We start from the raw sequence: 16,916 nt of genomic DNA, 5'->3' as shown, positions 1-16,916 counted from the left end.
TTCTATGACAGTGTAAACAAGAAAAAAACGCATGCATTCGGATATTTCCAGATCGGTTTCAGGCCTCATTCATATGTGGAAATAAATCGGATATGTGCCAATGCGACTGTCATGTAAACAGGAAGATCGGATTTTCTGAGGCATTAGGCAACGTCTCCGCGGTTTAATGACGAGAGAAACCCCGACGCAGATCTGCAAAGGGACGGATGGCCCGACGAAACGTTGTCATCGTAGGAGAGGAATGTGGAGAGGGTCACAGGAAGTGTTTTCATATGACTGTAAATTTAACGAAAATTTTTGTTAATTTACATTTATTCATTTCAAGCAATTAGTAATTTATTTGTAATAAACGCTTTAAGTGGGCTATTTAAATTTAAAAAGTGCTAGGACTATTTACATATTCAATTATATTTTTAAAACATACGCGCAGATTGTGATGTAATATTGTGTGTGCATAGAAAGAATTTGTCCGCAGCCGCTCAAAAAAGAAAATTGTTCACAGCTGCTCTACTCCTGAGCGCAACTCCTGTCAGTGTTGTGTAAGTACAGGCTCTAGGCAGTTTTTTTTGTGTTAATTTCTATTTCTTGTCGCTGTGCAGGCTCTTTATTGTATAACAGTGAACAGCCCTTAATGTATGTGCCGTAGATCGGTCCGTTGCATTACGAATGAAAGCAGTATCAATAATGTCAAATATGTGATGTGCAGTCAAGTTCGGCTGTGTGTATGTTGTTTTAACGAGTGTTCTCACCGACACGCTTGTGATTCGTGGAGTTTTAACGAGTTTTATAGACATTGTTTCTTATTCAAAAGTGGTGTTTGGCAACTTTGCATATCGCAGAGCATGAAACATATTTTGTGTTCGTCTATTTGTGCAAGAGAATTTAACCCTTTAAGCATGCGCGATATGTTTCAGATAGTAGCCTATATGGCAAGTGTAAACACATGAATCGGATATGGGTCACAATTTAAAGAATGTGTAAACAGACAGTCAAAAAAATCGGATATAGGCAACAAATCAGAATTGGGCATCAAGACCTGCAGTGTAAACGAGGCCAGAGTGAGCTGCTGACGATCCAGCTTGTCTTAAACATAAGACTTGTTTTATATTAAAGTCCCCCTGTAGTCAATAATTGTATCCAATTCCAATGTATTCATCTCTGATCACCAGAATGACATTTAAAAAAATGTCTTTGGAAAAAAAAATTCTTCATGCCTTAAAATATCTTGAATGTAACTCGACACCCTTGCCTCATTTAGTATACGAGGTTCTATGAATATGCAAATGAGCCCCGCCTCCACTCACTCACTCACTCAGCTCAGAGATCCACTCGCTGACGATCACATGTTGATCTGATTGGTTACAAGGTCGTTTGTGACGTCAGAAAAACCAGTGATTTCAAACTGTGTTTTTGAGACTGTCTTTCGGTTCACTGCAGTTTTATGGAGGAAAATACTCAGCAATGTTGTTGACTTATGAATTTACACATGGTTTGAATTAAAGCACATTAAAAACACCACATAGACATATAAACAACATTAAAAACGTGCTTTTTTTACCACAGAGGGACTTTAAGCACATCAAACTAAATAATAAACCTACCCTGCTGTCAGATGCGTGTGATGTTTAATGCGCTTGAGACGTGTTTAACTATTATGGTTGTATACTTATCTGTAAATGTTACAAATTTACACATTTCCATCTCGCATAAACGATTATCTTGACAGCAAGCGAGTCTGTTTAACTCTGCAGTTTATGGTGCTGTTGTAATTGGAAGGAAGAGTTTGTAGTGTATTTTTATTTATTTATAAGCATATCTAGTTTGTTCAGTAAACCACTAAAAAATGTTTTTTTCCTGCTGTACCGAAAACAAACCAAACCGTGAGTCGGGTTATTCATTCTGAGTAATTTTTCGAGGTTGTAAATACAACAAAGATTGAGTACGTTATTAAAAGAAAATACTGTTTCAGTTTTTCTACTTCAAAGTTTCGTGTTTTGTATCTGTCACTTGCTGTTTCTTTGTAATTATTTGTGAAAAATGAACTAGCAATTTCTGAGTGAAAATAGTTTCAAAGCCATTTTGTTTTGAGTGTAGTACATCAGGGATGTTTAATGTCTGAAGGCTGCAGTGACAGACTCTGACCATGTAGTTGTGCTGCTGCTGCATCTTACACTCTTGAGAATTTGGAGAAAGTTCTCTCAAACACATGAATGAATGTTTCATTTATCGAAGGGAAAGAACCTCCTGTAGTGTGTTTTTCCTGCTGCACACACTACATATGGTTTAACACTTTTGTTGTGTCACATACAGACAGCTATGACCCCGAGGCCTATAACCCAGAGTCCCCAGCACTGACCGGCCCAGGCAGAGCTCAGTACCGTCATTTCATCCCTCGCATCCAGACGCAGAGACCCAACCTCATCGGCCTTACCTCTGGTGATGGACAAAACTCACGAGGTATCAGATGTAAAATATCAGTTCCAAACCAATGACTAATTTTGCATGAGAATTTTAAATGCATTCATCATGACAACATCAATTTAAATTTGTTCAATATGTGTTTTTTAGCAGCTAACATAGTGATTCAGACGGAGCCGTCTGTCCCGAGTGTGTCGAGTAGTGAGGCGAGGTACAACTCTGAGCAGGAGAACAGGAAGAGGTGTCTGCCGTCTACTGATGGCCCACTGGTCAAAAAACCCTGGATGGACAAGTGAGTGATGAGCGACTACTAACTGTTTTAGTAGATCTTATTTTGCAGTCTTTCAAGAAAGTATATGACCTTTAGAAATTCACCACAAATGTGGTGTGTGTGATAAACTTTTGAATTTTGAATTATAATTGTGATCAATGACTGATGACTTTTCACAACATGAAAAAGTCACACATAATCAACATCACAAATCTAGTATGACTGGTAGTGTGGATCTAGTCTGTAAATCTAGATTTTAATAATTTTATATATATATTTTTTTTTTATTTTTTTTTTGACTGCTGAATTCAGTCTCTCTACATTTGTTTTGGAAAGTCATGGAAACGTTATCATGGATTTTGTTCTTTTGCTATTGGACCAAAATTGGAATTTAAACAAAATGTAACTATATTTGCTGTCATCTCCCATTCACTGTTATTGAAGTTTACACAACTATGAGAACTTCAGAGGACCAGGGGAATGTGAAAAGGATCCAATATTGATTATTATGGTTATTATTACTTTGATCATTTATGTACTTTTATCAAGTCTCTTATGCTCATCAAAAATACAGAAAAAAAAACTAGTATTTTAAAATAGTACTACAATGTAACATAATGGTATTCTACTTTTAATATACCTTAAAATATAATTTATTGAATTACTCCAATCTTTAGTGTCACATGATTAATCAGAAATCATTCTAATATTTATTATCAATGTTGAAAACAGTTGTGCTGCTATTTTATAACGTGTGTGTGTGTATGTTTTTATAACCTGTGATACTTTTTTCAGGATTCTTTGATGAATAAAAAAGAACAGCAATATACAATACACTACCATTTTTGAAAGAAATTGATACTTTTATTCGGCAAGGATGTGTTAAATTGATACAAAGTGATCATAAAGATTTATATTGTTAGAAAATATTTGTATTTTTAATAAATGTTGTTAATAAATAATATTAAGCAGCACAACTGTTTGTGCATTGATAATACTTTCATTTTTAAATCAGCATATTAGAATGATTTCTGAAGGATCATATGACTGACGACTGGGGTTATGGCTGATGATAATTCAGCTTTGATTCTCAGAAATAAATAATATTTTAAAATATATTAAAATGGAAAACCATGATTCATTATTATGTACTTCAAACACAATATTACAGTTTTATTCTATATTTTTGATCCAATAAATGCAGGCTTAATGAGCAGAAGAGACTTCTTTCAAAAACATAAAAAAAAGTTATGTTTACAAACATATGACCAGTACTGTATATCAGAATGATATAAATGTATTTACTTTATTATAATTTATATTATATAATAAATTATATTACATTTACTTAATTTACTTTATTATAAATGTAATAAATTATGGATCATTATGCTTATTATTACCTTTACATTTAAATTTATGTATTGATAAATAATTATACATTTTATTTACATTATTTTTAGTGTCCATTAATTAATATTGATATCTTGGAACACAAAGGAAACTACAATGATACAGGTGGATGTCCTGATTGAGATGTGTAATGTTGTCTTTCCTGTTTTACAGACAAAATTTCAATAACCAGCATAAACCCACCTTCCCGAAAAAGATTTATTACGTCAACACCAAACTAGAGGTCCGCAAAATCCCCCGGGACCTCAACAACATCACCAAACTCAATGAGCACTTCAGCAAGTTTGGAACCATAGTCAACATTCAGGTAAACCTTCTGTGTGGATTAGATTTTGAACTACATATTTGCTATTGTTATGTAACACTTTTGTTATACAGGTCAACGAATGTATTTGTAGTGATTGTGATGTAAAACTGTGTCCTGTGTTGTCGTTTCCACAGGTTGTGTTCGGGGGCGATCCAGAGGCAGCACTGATCCAGTACACAGCCAATGACGAGGCTCGGAGGGCCATCTCCAGCACTGAAGCCGTTCTGAACAACCGCTTCATCAGAGTCTACTGGCATAGAGAGCCCACATCCAGCACACAGGAGCAGGGTCCCGGTCAGAACACAAACCCTGGCCAACAGCAACCCACGACACACAAGGTCTGAGACCCACTGATGGATGATCAGATTCAGAGAAAATTAAAACTGCAATGCACAATACATTATATTTCAATGCTATTTCATTGTGTTGCTCTTGCTGCCCAGCCCTACTATTGATAGTTCTCTTTTCCCCCATAGAGAAGTTTGTATCCGTTTTAATAGATTGTTAACTCAAAAATGATTGATTGATATGCTTACTGTGACTGTTCATCGTCATTCGTTTACATACTTTGACCGAATTTTGTTTTATGTGCAGGTCATTCAGCAGCACCCTGCAGGAGCTTACGTGCTGAATAAGACCTTCCCCAAACACCAGACTGCCACGGGAATCATGGGCGGCACTGAACCTACCAGCCCGAACCAAGAGCCATCAGTGGTAAAGAAAACACTTGAGTGTTTGCACACATCTGTTCAGAGAGAATATAAAGGAGTAGGAGTGCAATATGGCTCTATATGAGCAGGGCTGTGATTAAGCCATAGGCACAAGAGAGAGAGACATCGCACGGCTACGAGCCTCCATTACTAAACGTCACTTTAGAACTAGTAACGAAGGAACTTTAAGTCACTTCATTGGAGAGTATAATGAGAGAGAGAGAGTAAACAAGTTAATTATTCAGGTCAATCTTATATTCATAATAAAAAATGTCTATCTTAGTATCTTTTTAACAGATAAGGGGATTTCCCATGATAGCGCTAGTCAATGCATGTGCCGGTTGCATCATGTGAGGTGTTCTTTAGAAATAACCTTGTTTTACATCCCTTTTTGGGTCGATTTCAATATAAAAGTCTTCGCTTTGCTTGACTCACTCATAAAGATTCTTGTCGCCATCTAATGACGTAATAATGTAACGTTAACGTATAAGTAGAAATCACAATCACTAACAGACCCTTTCCCAATACCAATTACAGCATATTGTTTATAGAAAATTAAATGTTACTTATTTAACAATAATAATTATATGAACAATAATAGCCATTATAAAAGTATGAGGTTTGTACAATAGGAAATAAACACAAGCAAACAATTCAGTCAAAAGTATAAAAGCAGCGCTCTATTTTAATTTAAATTAAATCTTGTACTGTTACTATAGTTATAAAACTTAACTTTACCCTTAGCCAAATCGATTTGCTCTGGATCAAGTAATAGATTAATAAGACCAAAGATTACCCATTTGATAAACCCAAAATGAATTATACCTCTTATTTATCCATTATCTACTGTATGTAAGAGTCAGCAGCAAATCCCCTAAGGAGTGGCTGAGATGAAGCTGTTCTCAGCGGATACATAAGCACTGTATCACATCTCCGAAAATGTCTCAACTAATTTTCAAATAGGCACTGTTTATATATAAAGCGTATATTTAAGGTCTAAAACGCGTCCAAAAACATTCTGTGACACAATAACAGTAGTATTTGTACAAATATAGTAGGTTTGCTGCTTTGATGCTTGCTGTGAGAAATGCTGCCAGTATAGATCCAGCAGAAACTACCAGTCAAAAGTTTGGAGTAATTATAGTTTTTAAAAGATGTATCTTTTTCTCAACATAGACTGCATTTTAAAATGTAATTTATTCCTGTGGAATGGAATTGTTATTATTGGTGCTCAATTCTTAATAATGGTTCTTATTTTTATCAATGTTGGAAACATCTATTTTGTTGCTTAATATGTTTGTGGTAACACTGATGCAGGGTTGATTTCAGGCTTATTTGGTCAAATAGAAATTTCGTAAATACAAAGTTTAGAAGAACAGCATTTATTTGAAATCGAAATCTTTATAACATTATAAATTACTTCACTGTTACTTTTGATCAATTTAAGGCATTCTTGCTGAATAAAAGTGTTTCGTTGGAGTTTTTCACTCTTTTGCACCTCGCTTTTAAATTGCTAATTCGAAGTAAAATGCGCACGGGCATTCATAACGGTGCGGAGCAGAGCGAGTGTTTTCAATTAATTTCAGTGGAAGTTAGACTTGCATAGGACTCTCGCTCTGCTCTGCACCAGAGGACACACCGTTATGAATGCCCGTGCGCATTAGCAGCAATTCGGGGGCGGAAATTGCTTGAGTGGTGGGTTCATCATTATTCTTAATGGAAAAACACAACAACTAGAAAAACACAACTAATTCTTTGCAGGTTCCCTATTAGCAGTGGGTTTAAATCCAAAATATTGCCAAATAGATGCTTTTACATTTAGCTTTGAGACCAAATCTTCCGCCATCGTCTTGTCAGTCAGCTCGCCTCATTCTCGTGGTAAATGAAATCTGACTCCTGCTGCTGATCTGTGCTGCTCTTTTTTCGTGTTCAGTTTTTAATTGTAGTGTCTGTTCTCTGACTGAACTACATGATTTGTATTGCTATAAAAAAAATCTAAACGACGGTGGAGGCGGTGCTACGAGGGGCAAGTGATGTAACCGAACACCGGTAACACTGACTATCGCAGCAAGCCTAGTTTGCACAAAAATATGAAGCAGCACAACTGTTTTCAACATTGATGGTAAAAAAATAAGTGGTAAAATAAGTATGGTAAATGGTTAAATAAATGGTCAAAAAAAGGTCTGCTAAATGAATAAACGTTTCTTGAGCAGCGAATCATCATATTAGAATAATTTCTGAAGGATCATGTGACACTGCAACAATAAATGCAGCCTTAGTGAGCATAATGGACTTCTTTCAAAAACATTTAAAAAATCTTCCAAACTTTTAACCGATTGTATGTCTATATTAAAAACAAAAAAACACATAAACATGTAATTAGTGTTAAAAATCAACAATTGTTTGAATTTCTCTGTTAAACAAGGGTTTGACGCCATCTTCGAGTTTACCGAAGGGTCCGTTCTCACGCACGGTGTTGAAAACCGCATCAAAGTCATTAGGAAAAACGGGCAAAGCGCTGGAAGCTCAGGAGGTTCTGAAAAAGAAGCATGTGAGTATTTCCTTTCTCCTCCTCACCTCTGTAAGCTGATACAGGCAGATCCACCTACTAGGATTGCACAGTCTGGAATGTACTTATGAGTGCGCTAACGTGACCTCTGACCTCTGGCCTTCAGGAGGCGTTGAAACTGCAGCAAGACATGAGGAAGAAGAAACAAGAAATGGTTGAAAAACAGATCGAATGTCAGAAGGTATGAAAGATTACTGGTGTCTAACAAAATAAATGTATATATACCACCAGGTAAAAGTTTGGAGACACATACATGTTTTTTTATTATATTTTGATAGTACTGTAATTACACATTTTTCTGCATTTTAGAGTATTTGTGTTCAGTTTTTTCTGTTTGGCTGATAAATGTCAGATATTTTTATGTTGACACCCATTCCATATGTTATCTCATATTTACTGTGTACAATAAGCATTACCTGGTCTTTATTTGAAAAACATATGATTCCCAGTGTGCGCAAACTATTTAAAAAAAATACTTTTAATAGGATTTATTACAAAATCAAGGAGCCTTAGAAAAGGACTTATAATGCAGTTCATGGATTCTCATCCGTGGAATGCCCCACTTCACACGAGTAAATTGCAATCAAGTTTTTAAAATTGAGCACTTGAACTTAATCAAGGAATCGTGACAGCCCTAAAGTTATTGTGCTTGTCCTGATTCAGTCTCTGTTGAATGAATATGATCTAAGGAGTGTATATTAGAACTACTAGTGATTTCGTACATGCAGTTCAATGTAACTCTAAACCTGATCTGCCTTCTGCAGGTGCTGATAAACCGCCTGGAAAAGAACAGAGGGATGAAGCCAGAGGATAGAGCAAACATCATGAAGACTCTTAAAGAACTGACAGAAAAGATCTCTCAGCTGAAGAATGAGATCAGCCCGACCGCACAAGCTACTGCCAACACAACACAATCAAAGTCAAAAACAGACGTAAGGCCATTTGTAGATACCTAGTGTTCTTGATACAAGTGTGTTCTAGATCGATTTTTGTATAAAGCTGCAGTCCATAACTTCTGGCGCTCTAGCGGTTAATAAACAGAACTGCATGCGTCTTGCAGAAGAACATTGTACCCAGAGCTACTTCTCTCTGTTTATGTCTATGACAATTGACGCAAGTACTGGGCCACTGTCTAAATATAAACACTTATTATAGGTGTACCGTAGTGATTCAGGATCAGACAAAAACACTGTTTGGGAAATGGATTCATGATGTACTCTCTTATTATTATATCCTTTTTGAACACAAAATGTACAGACTGCAGCTTTAAAATTTAGAACCTAAATGTACATTGCCCATTTTTTAAAAGATGTTTCTAAACTTAAGTATGACTGTCTTTTTTTCACCTTTAGGCACAGAAAGAGTTGCTTGATGCGGAGTTGGACTTCCATAAGAAGTTGACGTCAGGAGAAGACACAACAGACCTGAAGAGGAGGTTGGGTCAGTTGCAGGTGGAGGTAAGCGGCCACTTTCTATCACTGTGACCTGTTCATCTGATATAGTGTCTGATGCCAATATCCAGAACGTGGGTTAATGTATGTATATACACTCACCTAAAGGATTATTAGGAACACCATACTAATACTGTGTTTGACCCCCTTTCGCCTTCAGAACTGCCTTAATTTTACGTGGCATTGATTCAACAAGGTGCTGAAAGCATTCTTTAGAAATGTTGGCTCATATTGATAGGATAGCATCTTGCAGTTGATGGAGATTTGTGGGATGCACATCCAGGGCACGAAGCTCCCGTTCCACCATATACCAAAGATGCTCTATTGGGTTGAGATCTGGTGACTGTGGGGGCCATTTTAGTACAGTGAACTCATTGTCATGTTCAAGAAACCAATTTGAAATGATTCGAGCTTTGTGACATGGTGCATTATCCTGCTGGAAGTAGCTATCAGAGGATGGGTACATGGTGGTCATAAAGGGATGGACATGGTCAGAAACAATGCTCAGGTAGGCCGTGGCATTTAAACGATGCCCAATTGGCACTAAGGGGCCTAAAGTGTGCCAAGAAAACATCCCCCACACCATTACACCACCGCCACCAGCCTGCACAGTGGTAACAAGGCATGATGGATCCATGTTCTCATTCTGTTTACGCCAAATTCTGACTCTACCATCTGAATGTCTCAACAGAAATCGAGACTCATCAGACCAGGCAACATTTTTCCAGTCTTCAACTGTCCAATTTTGGTGAGCTCGTGCAAATTGTAGCCTCTTTTTCCTATTTGTAGTGGAGATGAGTGGTACTCGGTGGGGTCTTCTGCTGTTGTAGCCCATCCGCCTCAAGGTTGTGCGTGTTGTGGCTTCACAAATGCTTTGCTGCATACCTCGGTTGTAACGAGTGGTTATTTCAGTCAAAGTTGCTCTTCTATCAGCTTGAATCAGTCGGCCCATTCTCCTCTGACCTCTAGCATCAACCAGGACTGCCGCATACTGGATGTTTTTCCCTTTTCACACCATTCTTTGTAAACCCTAGAAATGGTTGTGCGTGAAAATCCCAGTAACTGAGCAGATTGTGAAATACTCAGACCGGCCCGTCTGGCACCAACAACCATGCCACGCTCAAAATTGCTTAAATCACCTTTCTTTCCCATTCTGACATTCAGTTTGGAGTTCAGGAGATTGTCTTGACCAGGACCACACCCCTAAATGCATTGAAGCAACTGCCATGTGATTGGTTGATTAGATAATTGCATTAATGAGAAATTGAACAGGTGTTCCTTATAATCATTTAGGTGAGTGTATATTGTGTTTAGTTACTGAATTGTAGAGTATTTTTGTGATTATTATTTCCCCTGTAGTTTTTTTTTAAGTTGCTCTTTAAATTTTATTTGACAAAATATTAGATGACTGCAGTAATCCGAATCTAATGTGAATCATGATTGACAGTAATTTGAGCTACATTTTAAAACATCAAAACACATTACTGTAATTAATGGAATTGAGGTGATAATGAAATTATACAAAAATATAGAATGAAATATAATTGTGCATTTAAATAAATGTATTCTTTTCAATTTAGAGTCAATATTATTATAGTTGTTTTGTTTATTTACTTTGTAATAGCAAAAATGTCCCTATGACCTGACAGGTATCTCTAAAGTAGCGATAGACAATGTGGCACACGTGTTAGCCAACCTGAAAATGAGACCCATTTTAAACCCATTTTTACTAAATTCAATATTTTTATAGTTCTGCATAAAATGCCATATATGTTAGTTGCTAAGACCCCATGCTTAATTTCAGTTTTTTTTTTTTTTACCGAAGCAAAAAACACAGATGTACCCAACCAGAACCAGCATAATCCATTTCATGCAAACACAATGTCACACTCAGCCCTAACATTCGCGTTCCTAAAACGAGAGACAACCGAAACATCACGGCTGGCATTGGGCTTATCTTAGCTGGTGTGAAATATGCATGTCATTACACTTCATCTCCTGCACATTTAACTCTGAGCACTTCCCAAACCCCAAGGACCAGTCCCAAAACAACACGCATCCCTCTCCTCACGCTGGTGCTTTTCATCCCATTAAAGTTTGAGCAGCTCCCATGTAAGAAATGAGAGAAAGATCGAGGGAAGACAATTAAAGGAAGAGGGTGATAGTAAGAAACTACACAAGCTGAAAGAGTGTTCAGGGCATGAAAGAGAAATGATCAGCATTTGGTGTGGCTTTAATTTTTCAATCTGCAGTCAGGGTAAAGGTTAGGCACATTACAAAGTCTAGTACTTTTTGGAAGTTTAGAGGAGCTCACTATTCCCATAGATCCATATATATCCCATTGCATTATGTTTGTATCAATTCTAGTGCTTGGCAACGATAAATCGTGATTAATCGCATCCACAATAAAAGTTTGTGTTTACATAATGTGTATGTACTGTGTATACAGTATATACATGCTGTCAAGTATATTTGTATAGCACTTTTCACAATACAGATTGTATCAAAGCAGCTTCACAGTATTAAATTAAAATAATACAACAAGGTTTGTTTCAAGTGGAATTTATTGATTGATAAAATTAAATTAAATATCCCCAAAATATCCCCAACTGAGCAAGCCAAAGGCAACAGTGGCAAGGAACCGAAAAACTCCATCAAGTGACCTAATGGTGTCCTAAAACTCCATCAGGTGACCTAATGGAGAAAAAAAAAACCTTGGGAGAACCCAGGCTCAGTCGGGGGCCAGTTCTCCTCTGGCATTTATGAGCTAGAGGCCGGATTGTAGTTTGAACTGTAAGATTAAAAATATTATATGAATGCCTGGCTGAAGAGATGCGACTTTAATCTAGTTTTAAACTGGGAGAGCGAGTCTGAGCAACGAACAGTATCAGGAAGACTATTCCAGAGTTTTGGAGCCAAATGTGAAAATGCTCTCCCTCCTTTGGTGGTTCTGGATATCTTGGGTATGACCAAAAGCCTTGAATTTAGTGATCTTAAAGAGCGCTATGGATTATAGGGTGATAGAAGATCTGTTAAATAGACTGGAGCTAAGCCGTTTAGGGCTTTATAAGTCAGTAGCAATACCTTGTAATTAATACGGAACTTTATAGGTAACCAATGCAGTGATGATAAAATCGGTGTTATATGATCATATTTTCTTGATCTAGTAAGAACTCTAGCGGCGGCATTTTGGACTAACTGTAGCTTGTTTATTGAGGATGCAGGACAACCAGCTAATAAGGCATTACAGTAATCCAGTCTCGAGGTCATGAATGCATGAACTAACTTTTCTGCATCAGAAACTGATAGCATATTACGTAGCTTAGCAATGTTTCTAAGGTGGAAAAAGGCTGTTTTTGTAACATATGAAATATGATTTTCAAAAGACAGGTTGCAATCGAGTAGAACACCCAGGTCTTTTACTGTAGAGGATAAAGTAACAGGACATCCTATGATGTTAAAGTTGTATTGTGCGAGGTTTTGTGGGCGGTTTTTTTAACCGATAAGTATTACCTCTGTCTTGTCTGGATTTAATAAAAGAAAATTACGCTTATATCTTTAACACACTCTGTCAATTTGGAAAATTTAGCGTTTTCATCCGGCCGTGATGAAATATATATTTGAGTGTCATCAGCATAACAATGGAAACTAATTCCATGTTCCCTTATAATATTTCTAAGTGGCATCATATATATTGAGAATAACAGAGGGCCTAACACAGATCCCTGCGGCACTCCATAGTTTACTGGAGTTATGATCGATTTTTCTCCATTTAAATAGACAAAATGGTAGCGGTCAGATAGGTATGATTTGAACCAGCTTAATGCTTGTCCTTGAACACCAGTATAATTTTGTAGTCGATCTAAGAGTAATGTGGGATCTATAGTATCGAACGCAGCACTAAGATCAAGTAAAACTAGTATTGAGATACAGCCTTGGTCAGAAGCTAAAAGTAAATCATTTGTGATTTTAACGAGCGCAGTTTCAGTGCTATGATGCGGTCTGAATCCAGACTGAAACTTTTCATAGATATCATTTTGTTGCAAGAAAGAGCCCAGTTGAGCGGACACCACTTTTTCTAATATTTTAGACATAAATGGAAGATTTGAAATGGGTCTATAATTTGCTAGATTATTATGATCTAATTGTGGTTTCTTAATGAGAGATTTTATAACTGCCAGTTTAAATGTTCTTGGAACATGACCTAAAGATAAAGACGAGTTAATAATATTGAGGAGAGGCTCTTCCACTACAGGTAACACTTCTTTCAGTAGTTTAGTTGGTATAGGATCTAATAAACATGTTGTTTTAGATGTAGTGATAAGTTTATTTAACTCTTTTTGTTCTATAGTTGTAAAGCACTGTAATTGTTCTTGCGGGGTGATAGTTGAAGCTGAATTATAAGGCGCGATTGAAGATTGAACGTTTACAATTGTGGTTCTGATGCTTTCTATTTTCTCAGTGAAGAAGTTCATGAAATCATTACTACTGAACTGTAACGGGATATTTTGTTCGGGTGACGTCTGTTTATTTGTTAGTCTAGCCACTGTCTGTTACTTTAATTTCCTGTTATCATTGTAAAGCTGCTTTGAAACAATCTTTATTATATAAATGAAGGTGACTTGACATGCAAATATTTCTTAAATGCGCGTGTATTTAAATTTACAAAATAATTATACACAGTACTCACACACATATTATGTGTAAACAAACTTTTATTTTGGATGCGATTAATCGTTGCTCAGCACTAAATACATAAAATATATATTTATTATTTGATGATGCTTTATATTGTAAGTTGTTGTAAGTTTTGTTCACACATCCCCCCCTCTGGCTTTGAATCGCGTAGGCCACCCGGCTGGGCCTGATACCGGCGGGACGGGGCAAACCCCCAGCGGCACCGGCCCGGGGCAGAGGGAGGGGCAGGGGGCGGAGCCTCAGGGGGCGTGGCGGAGGCAATCACATGGTGGTGGACCACCGGCCTCGAGCCATCTCTATTATCGGCTTCACACAGGAAGAGAAGGAGGAGCTCATGCCGCACTTCGTGGTAAGATTTGAGTTTAAATAGTTTACGATTATATCTCCATATACTGTCTGTCAATCATCTGTCTGTCTGTCAATCATCTGTCTATCTATCTATCTATCTATCTATCTGTTCCTAATTTATGCTCAATCCATAGAAATTTGGCGAGATCGAGGAGCTTCGTGACCATGATGCTACCAGTGTCGTAATGACCTTCAAAACCCGCAGTGAAGCAGAAAATGTACTGTGGCTTTTTAGTTCTTACGTTTTTTGTTTAGGTTAGTTGAGGTTAGTAGACTTTAAGCACACTAAATAATCTTTTTTTTTTTTTTTTTTCAGGCTGCAAACCAAGGAGCAAAGTTCAAAGGTCGAATTCTACAGATCTCATGGTACAAACCTAAAACTCCATCTGTGTCCACCGAACCAGAAGAGGAAGAGTCAAAGGAAGAGGTCAATGCTGCAGGAATCCATGTAATGACGGTAACTGCATGTTCAACTACTTTTCACTTGGTTACACCACATGACTTTTCCCCCTTTAAACTGTATGAAAGGTTTTTCAAACCCGTGTGAATATTACATCTGTAAAAACACTGATCTTTTCTCACACTCTCTAGGATCCAGTCAGCCCCTTTCTGCTTCCAGAGGAAGAGGAAGAAGATGATGACGAAGAAGACGAAGACGAGAGCCGCTCATGGAGGCGATGAGGAAGGGGAAACGGCACCACTTTTTGTTCAAGGACTCTCATTTTTAGGTTTTCTTTGTGAAAGTTAATTTAAGTATATTTGATTGAATAAGACAAAGTGTCTTTCTTTTTTTTTTCTTTTTTTGACGGTTTTCAGTGTTTTGAGACCTGGAGAAATGAAAAGGCAAAGCGCGTTCTCCGTACAGGAGAATATATGAGAATGTGAGACGTCTGTGGAGACTTGCAGTGTTTCTGTCACTCTGAAATTTCTGCTTTATGTATCAAACTCTCACTTTTGCTGAGATTGAGTGCAAAATGTTTCAGTTGGGAAACATTTTGTTTCACTGTGCATGAGCAGATGTCAGTAACTCACAACATTTGTGACTACTGTGAATTTTCTTTTTTTTAAATGTCTAATTTGTTTCACCCAGTTTAATATGATTTACCATGAAACTTCATCTGCACTTTGTGCCACTTTGGTAGTATGGATGCACTCTTTTGGCATCTCTTTCCTTTGTGAAGAAACGAAATGCCCTCATGATGTCAAATGTTTTCAAAAACAAACAAACAACAAAACGCTTTTGTATCTGCTCTCTAACGTTTAGGCAATATATATATATATCACCAGGTGGATTTTTCTTTCTTAATATTAATATGCCACTTCCTGTAAATATGGACTCTGGAAGATATATGTGGCACACTTGATTTTGCTCAGTGTGTCAGAGTGTTCATATTTATTTCTCACATCTCTAGATGATGTTCCAAAACCAAAAAGAGCTTTGGATGAGGGTCCGAGAATATGATTCTTGTTAATTGAGGTAAAATATGAACAGTGGTGTTGTGAATGTATTCAAAATTGATTTACACTTCATTTACGCCTTAAATTTTATGATATAGTTTTATGAGATATGTGACTTTATTTCCCCTTTTGTGTGTATATTTTGTAAATGGTTTCAGTAATAATGACTGCTCACTTCATTATTTTAGCTGGTCGAATTAATGAATCGCTAAACGGATCGCATTCGAAACTCTTAGAGGCTTATTTCAGTGAGTGTATGACTAAAAACCACACTCTTATAAGATTACACCATGCTTTAAAGAAGATTCTGTTGTATAGTTTTTTTTTTATCTCATTTTTGACACTCCACTCATTTCAAAAGCCTGGTCCTGCAGAAATGGGTCAAAAACACACCCGTTTCTGTAACCTTAAATATTACCCAATAGCATGCTGGCGTATGTATGCGTGTGTTCATTTGAAAAAAGAAAAGAAAATATGTGTATGTATGCATATATATTTTTTTAATATTCATATTTACATACTTTGCTAAAATGAAATCTAAGTTTATAGTTCCTTTTACTGAAGGACCAGTGTAAAACGTATGTATGCTGTTGATGTGACAGTAATAGCACGTTTCTTTGCCATTCGAATTTAGTGATGCACATGTTTGCCCCGCTCTTCCCAATCGATGGTACTTATTGTTTTTATAATCTCTACAATGATTTCTCAATAACTCCGTTGTTCATTTAAGGTCTGGCAGGTCTTAATATTGGTTTTGTACACGAGTCTAGTAGAAGGACTCGGGACTGTGTGTGAATTTAAAGAATGGATTTTGCTCATTTGTATAACCGTTTTACTACACCACATTAGTACAAAGTCATACATTTAGCGTAAATAGATTTTGACTTTATTACTGTTTATAAATTTAAATATCTATGGATGTATTTTTCAGTTTTTTGTTTGTAAAATGGATTTCTAACAGTTGCATGTTTGCTAATCAATAAAGAGAATGGAATGGGGGTGAGCAAGAAGAATAACAAGAAAAAAAAAAGAAAAAAACATTTTCAATTGGCCGAAAGTAAAATGATTTACAACAAACAAAAAATGAAAAGATGTCTCAGCAAAAAAGAGAGAGAGAGTGAGAGAGAAAAAAAGGAAGAAAAAAATCATGATCCATTCCAAGAATTATTCCCCTCTGAAACAGTTGTTGTGTGTTTTATTTTCTTTGTGAATGATTGTGCTGCATAATCAAAAAAAAAAAAAAAAGTATATTAATATTATATTAAGTGTTTCT

The 16,916-nt window shown here is 36.6% G+C and overlaps 1 protein-coding gene and 1 long non-coding RNA gene across 9 annotated transcripts in view; both read left to right on the top strand.

The window, feature by feature from the left end:
* Positions 1-16,823, top strand: part of rbm27 (RNA binding motif protein 27) — a 28,204-nt gene extending 11,381 nt beyond the window's left edge. For 2 of the 8 annotated variants that reach the window (XM_082141248.1, XM_082141242.1), the window contains 13 exons: positions 2,311-2,466; positions 2,569-2,710; positions 4,256-4,409; positions 4,544-4,747; positions 5,004-5,123; positions 7,545-7,670; positions 7,795-7,869; positions 8,453-8,620; positions 9,041-9,145; positions 13,989-14,186; positions 14,320-14,403; positions 14,502-14,642; positions 14,777-16,823. In XM_082141248.1, coding sequence (XP_081997374.1) covers positions 2,311-2,466; positions 2,569-2,710; positions 4,256-4,409; positions 4,544-4,747; positions 5,004-5,123; positions 7,545-7,670; positions 7,795-7,869; positions 8,453-8,620; positions 9,041-9,145; positions 13,989-14,186; positions 14,320-14,403; positions 14,502-14,642; positions 14,777-14,866 — 1,763 coding nt within the window. In that variant the 3' untranslated portion in view covers positions 14,867-16,823. Of the gene's footprint in view, positions 1-2,310; positions 2,467-2,568; positions 2,711-4,255; positions 4,410-4,543; positions 4,748-5,003; positions 5,124-7,544; positions 7,671-7,794; positions 7,870-8,452; positions 8,621-9,040; positions 9,146-9,830; positions 11,588-13,677; positions 13,968-13,988; positions 14,187-14,319; positions 14,404-14,501; positions 14,643-14,776 lie in introns of those variants that run through there. The other 6 variants (XM_082141246.1, XM_082141247.1, XM_082141244.1 and 3 more) reach the window with 6 other exon arrangements.
* LOC309478052 lies at positions 5,134-7,287 on the top strand. The gene is made up of 2 exons (XR_014198789.1): positions 5,134-6,642; positions 6,687-7,287. It is a non-coding gene; the product is annotated as an uncharacterized lncRNA (long non-coding RNA).
* Positions 16,824-16,916: the final 93 nt, after the last annotated feature.

The sequence above is a fragment of the Leuciscus leuciscus genome (assembly GCF_965113295.1).
Source record: "Leuciscus leuciscus genome assembly, chromosome: 16".
NCBI lineage: Eukaryota > Metazoa > Chordata > Actinopteri > Cypriniformes > Leuciscidae > Leuciscus > Leuciscus leuciscus.
This window is presented reverse-complemented; position numbering and strand designations above follow the sequence as displayed.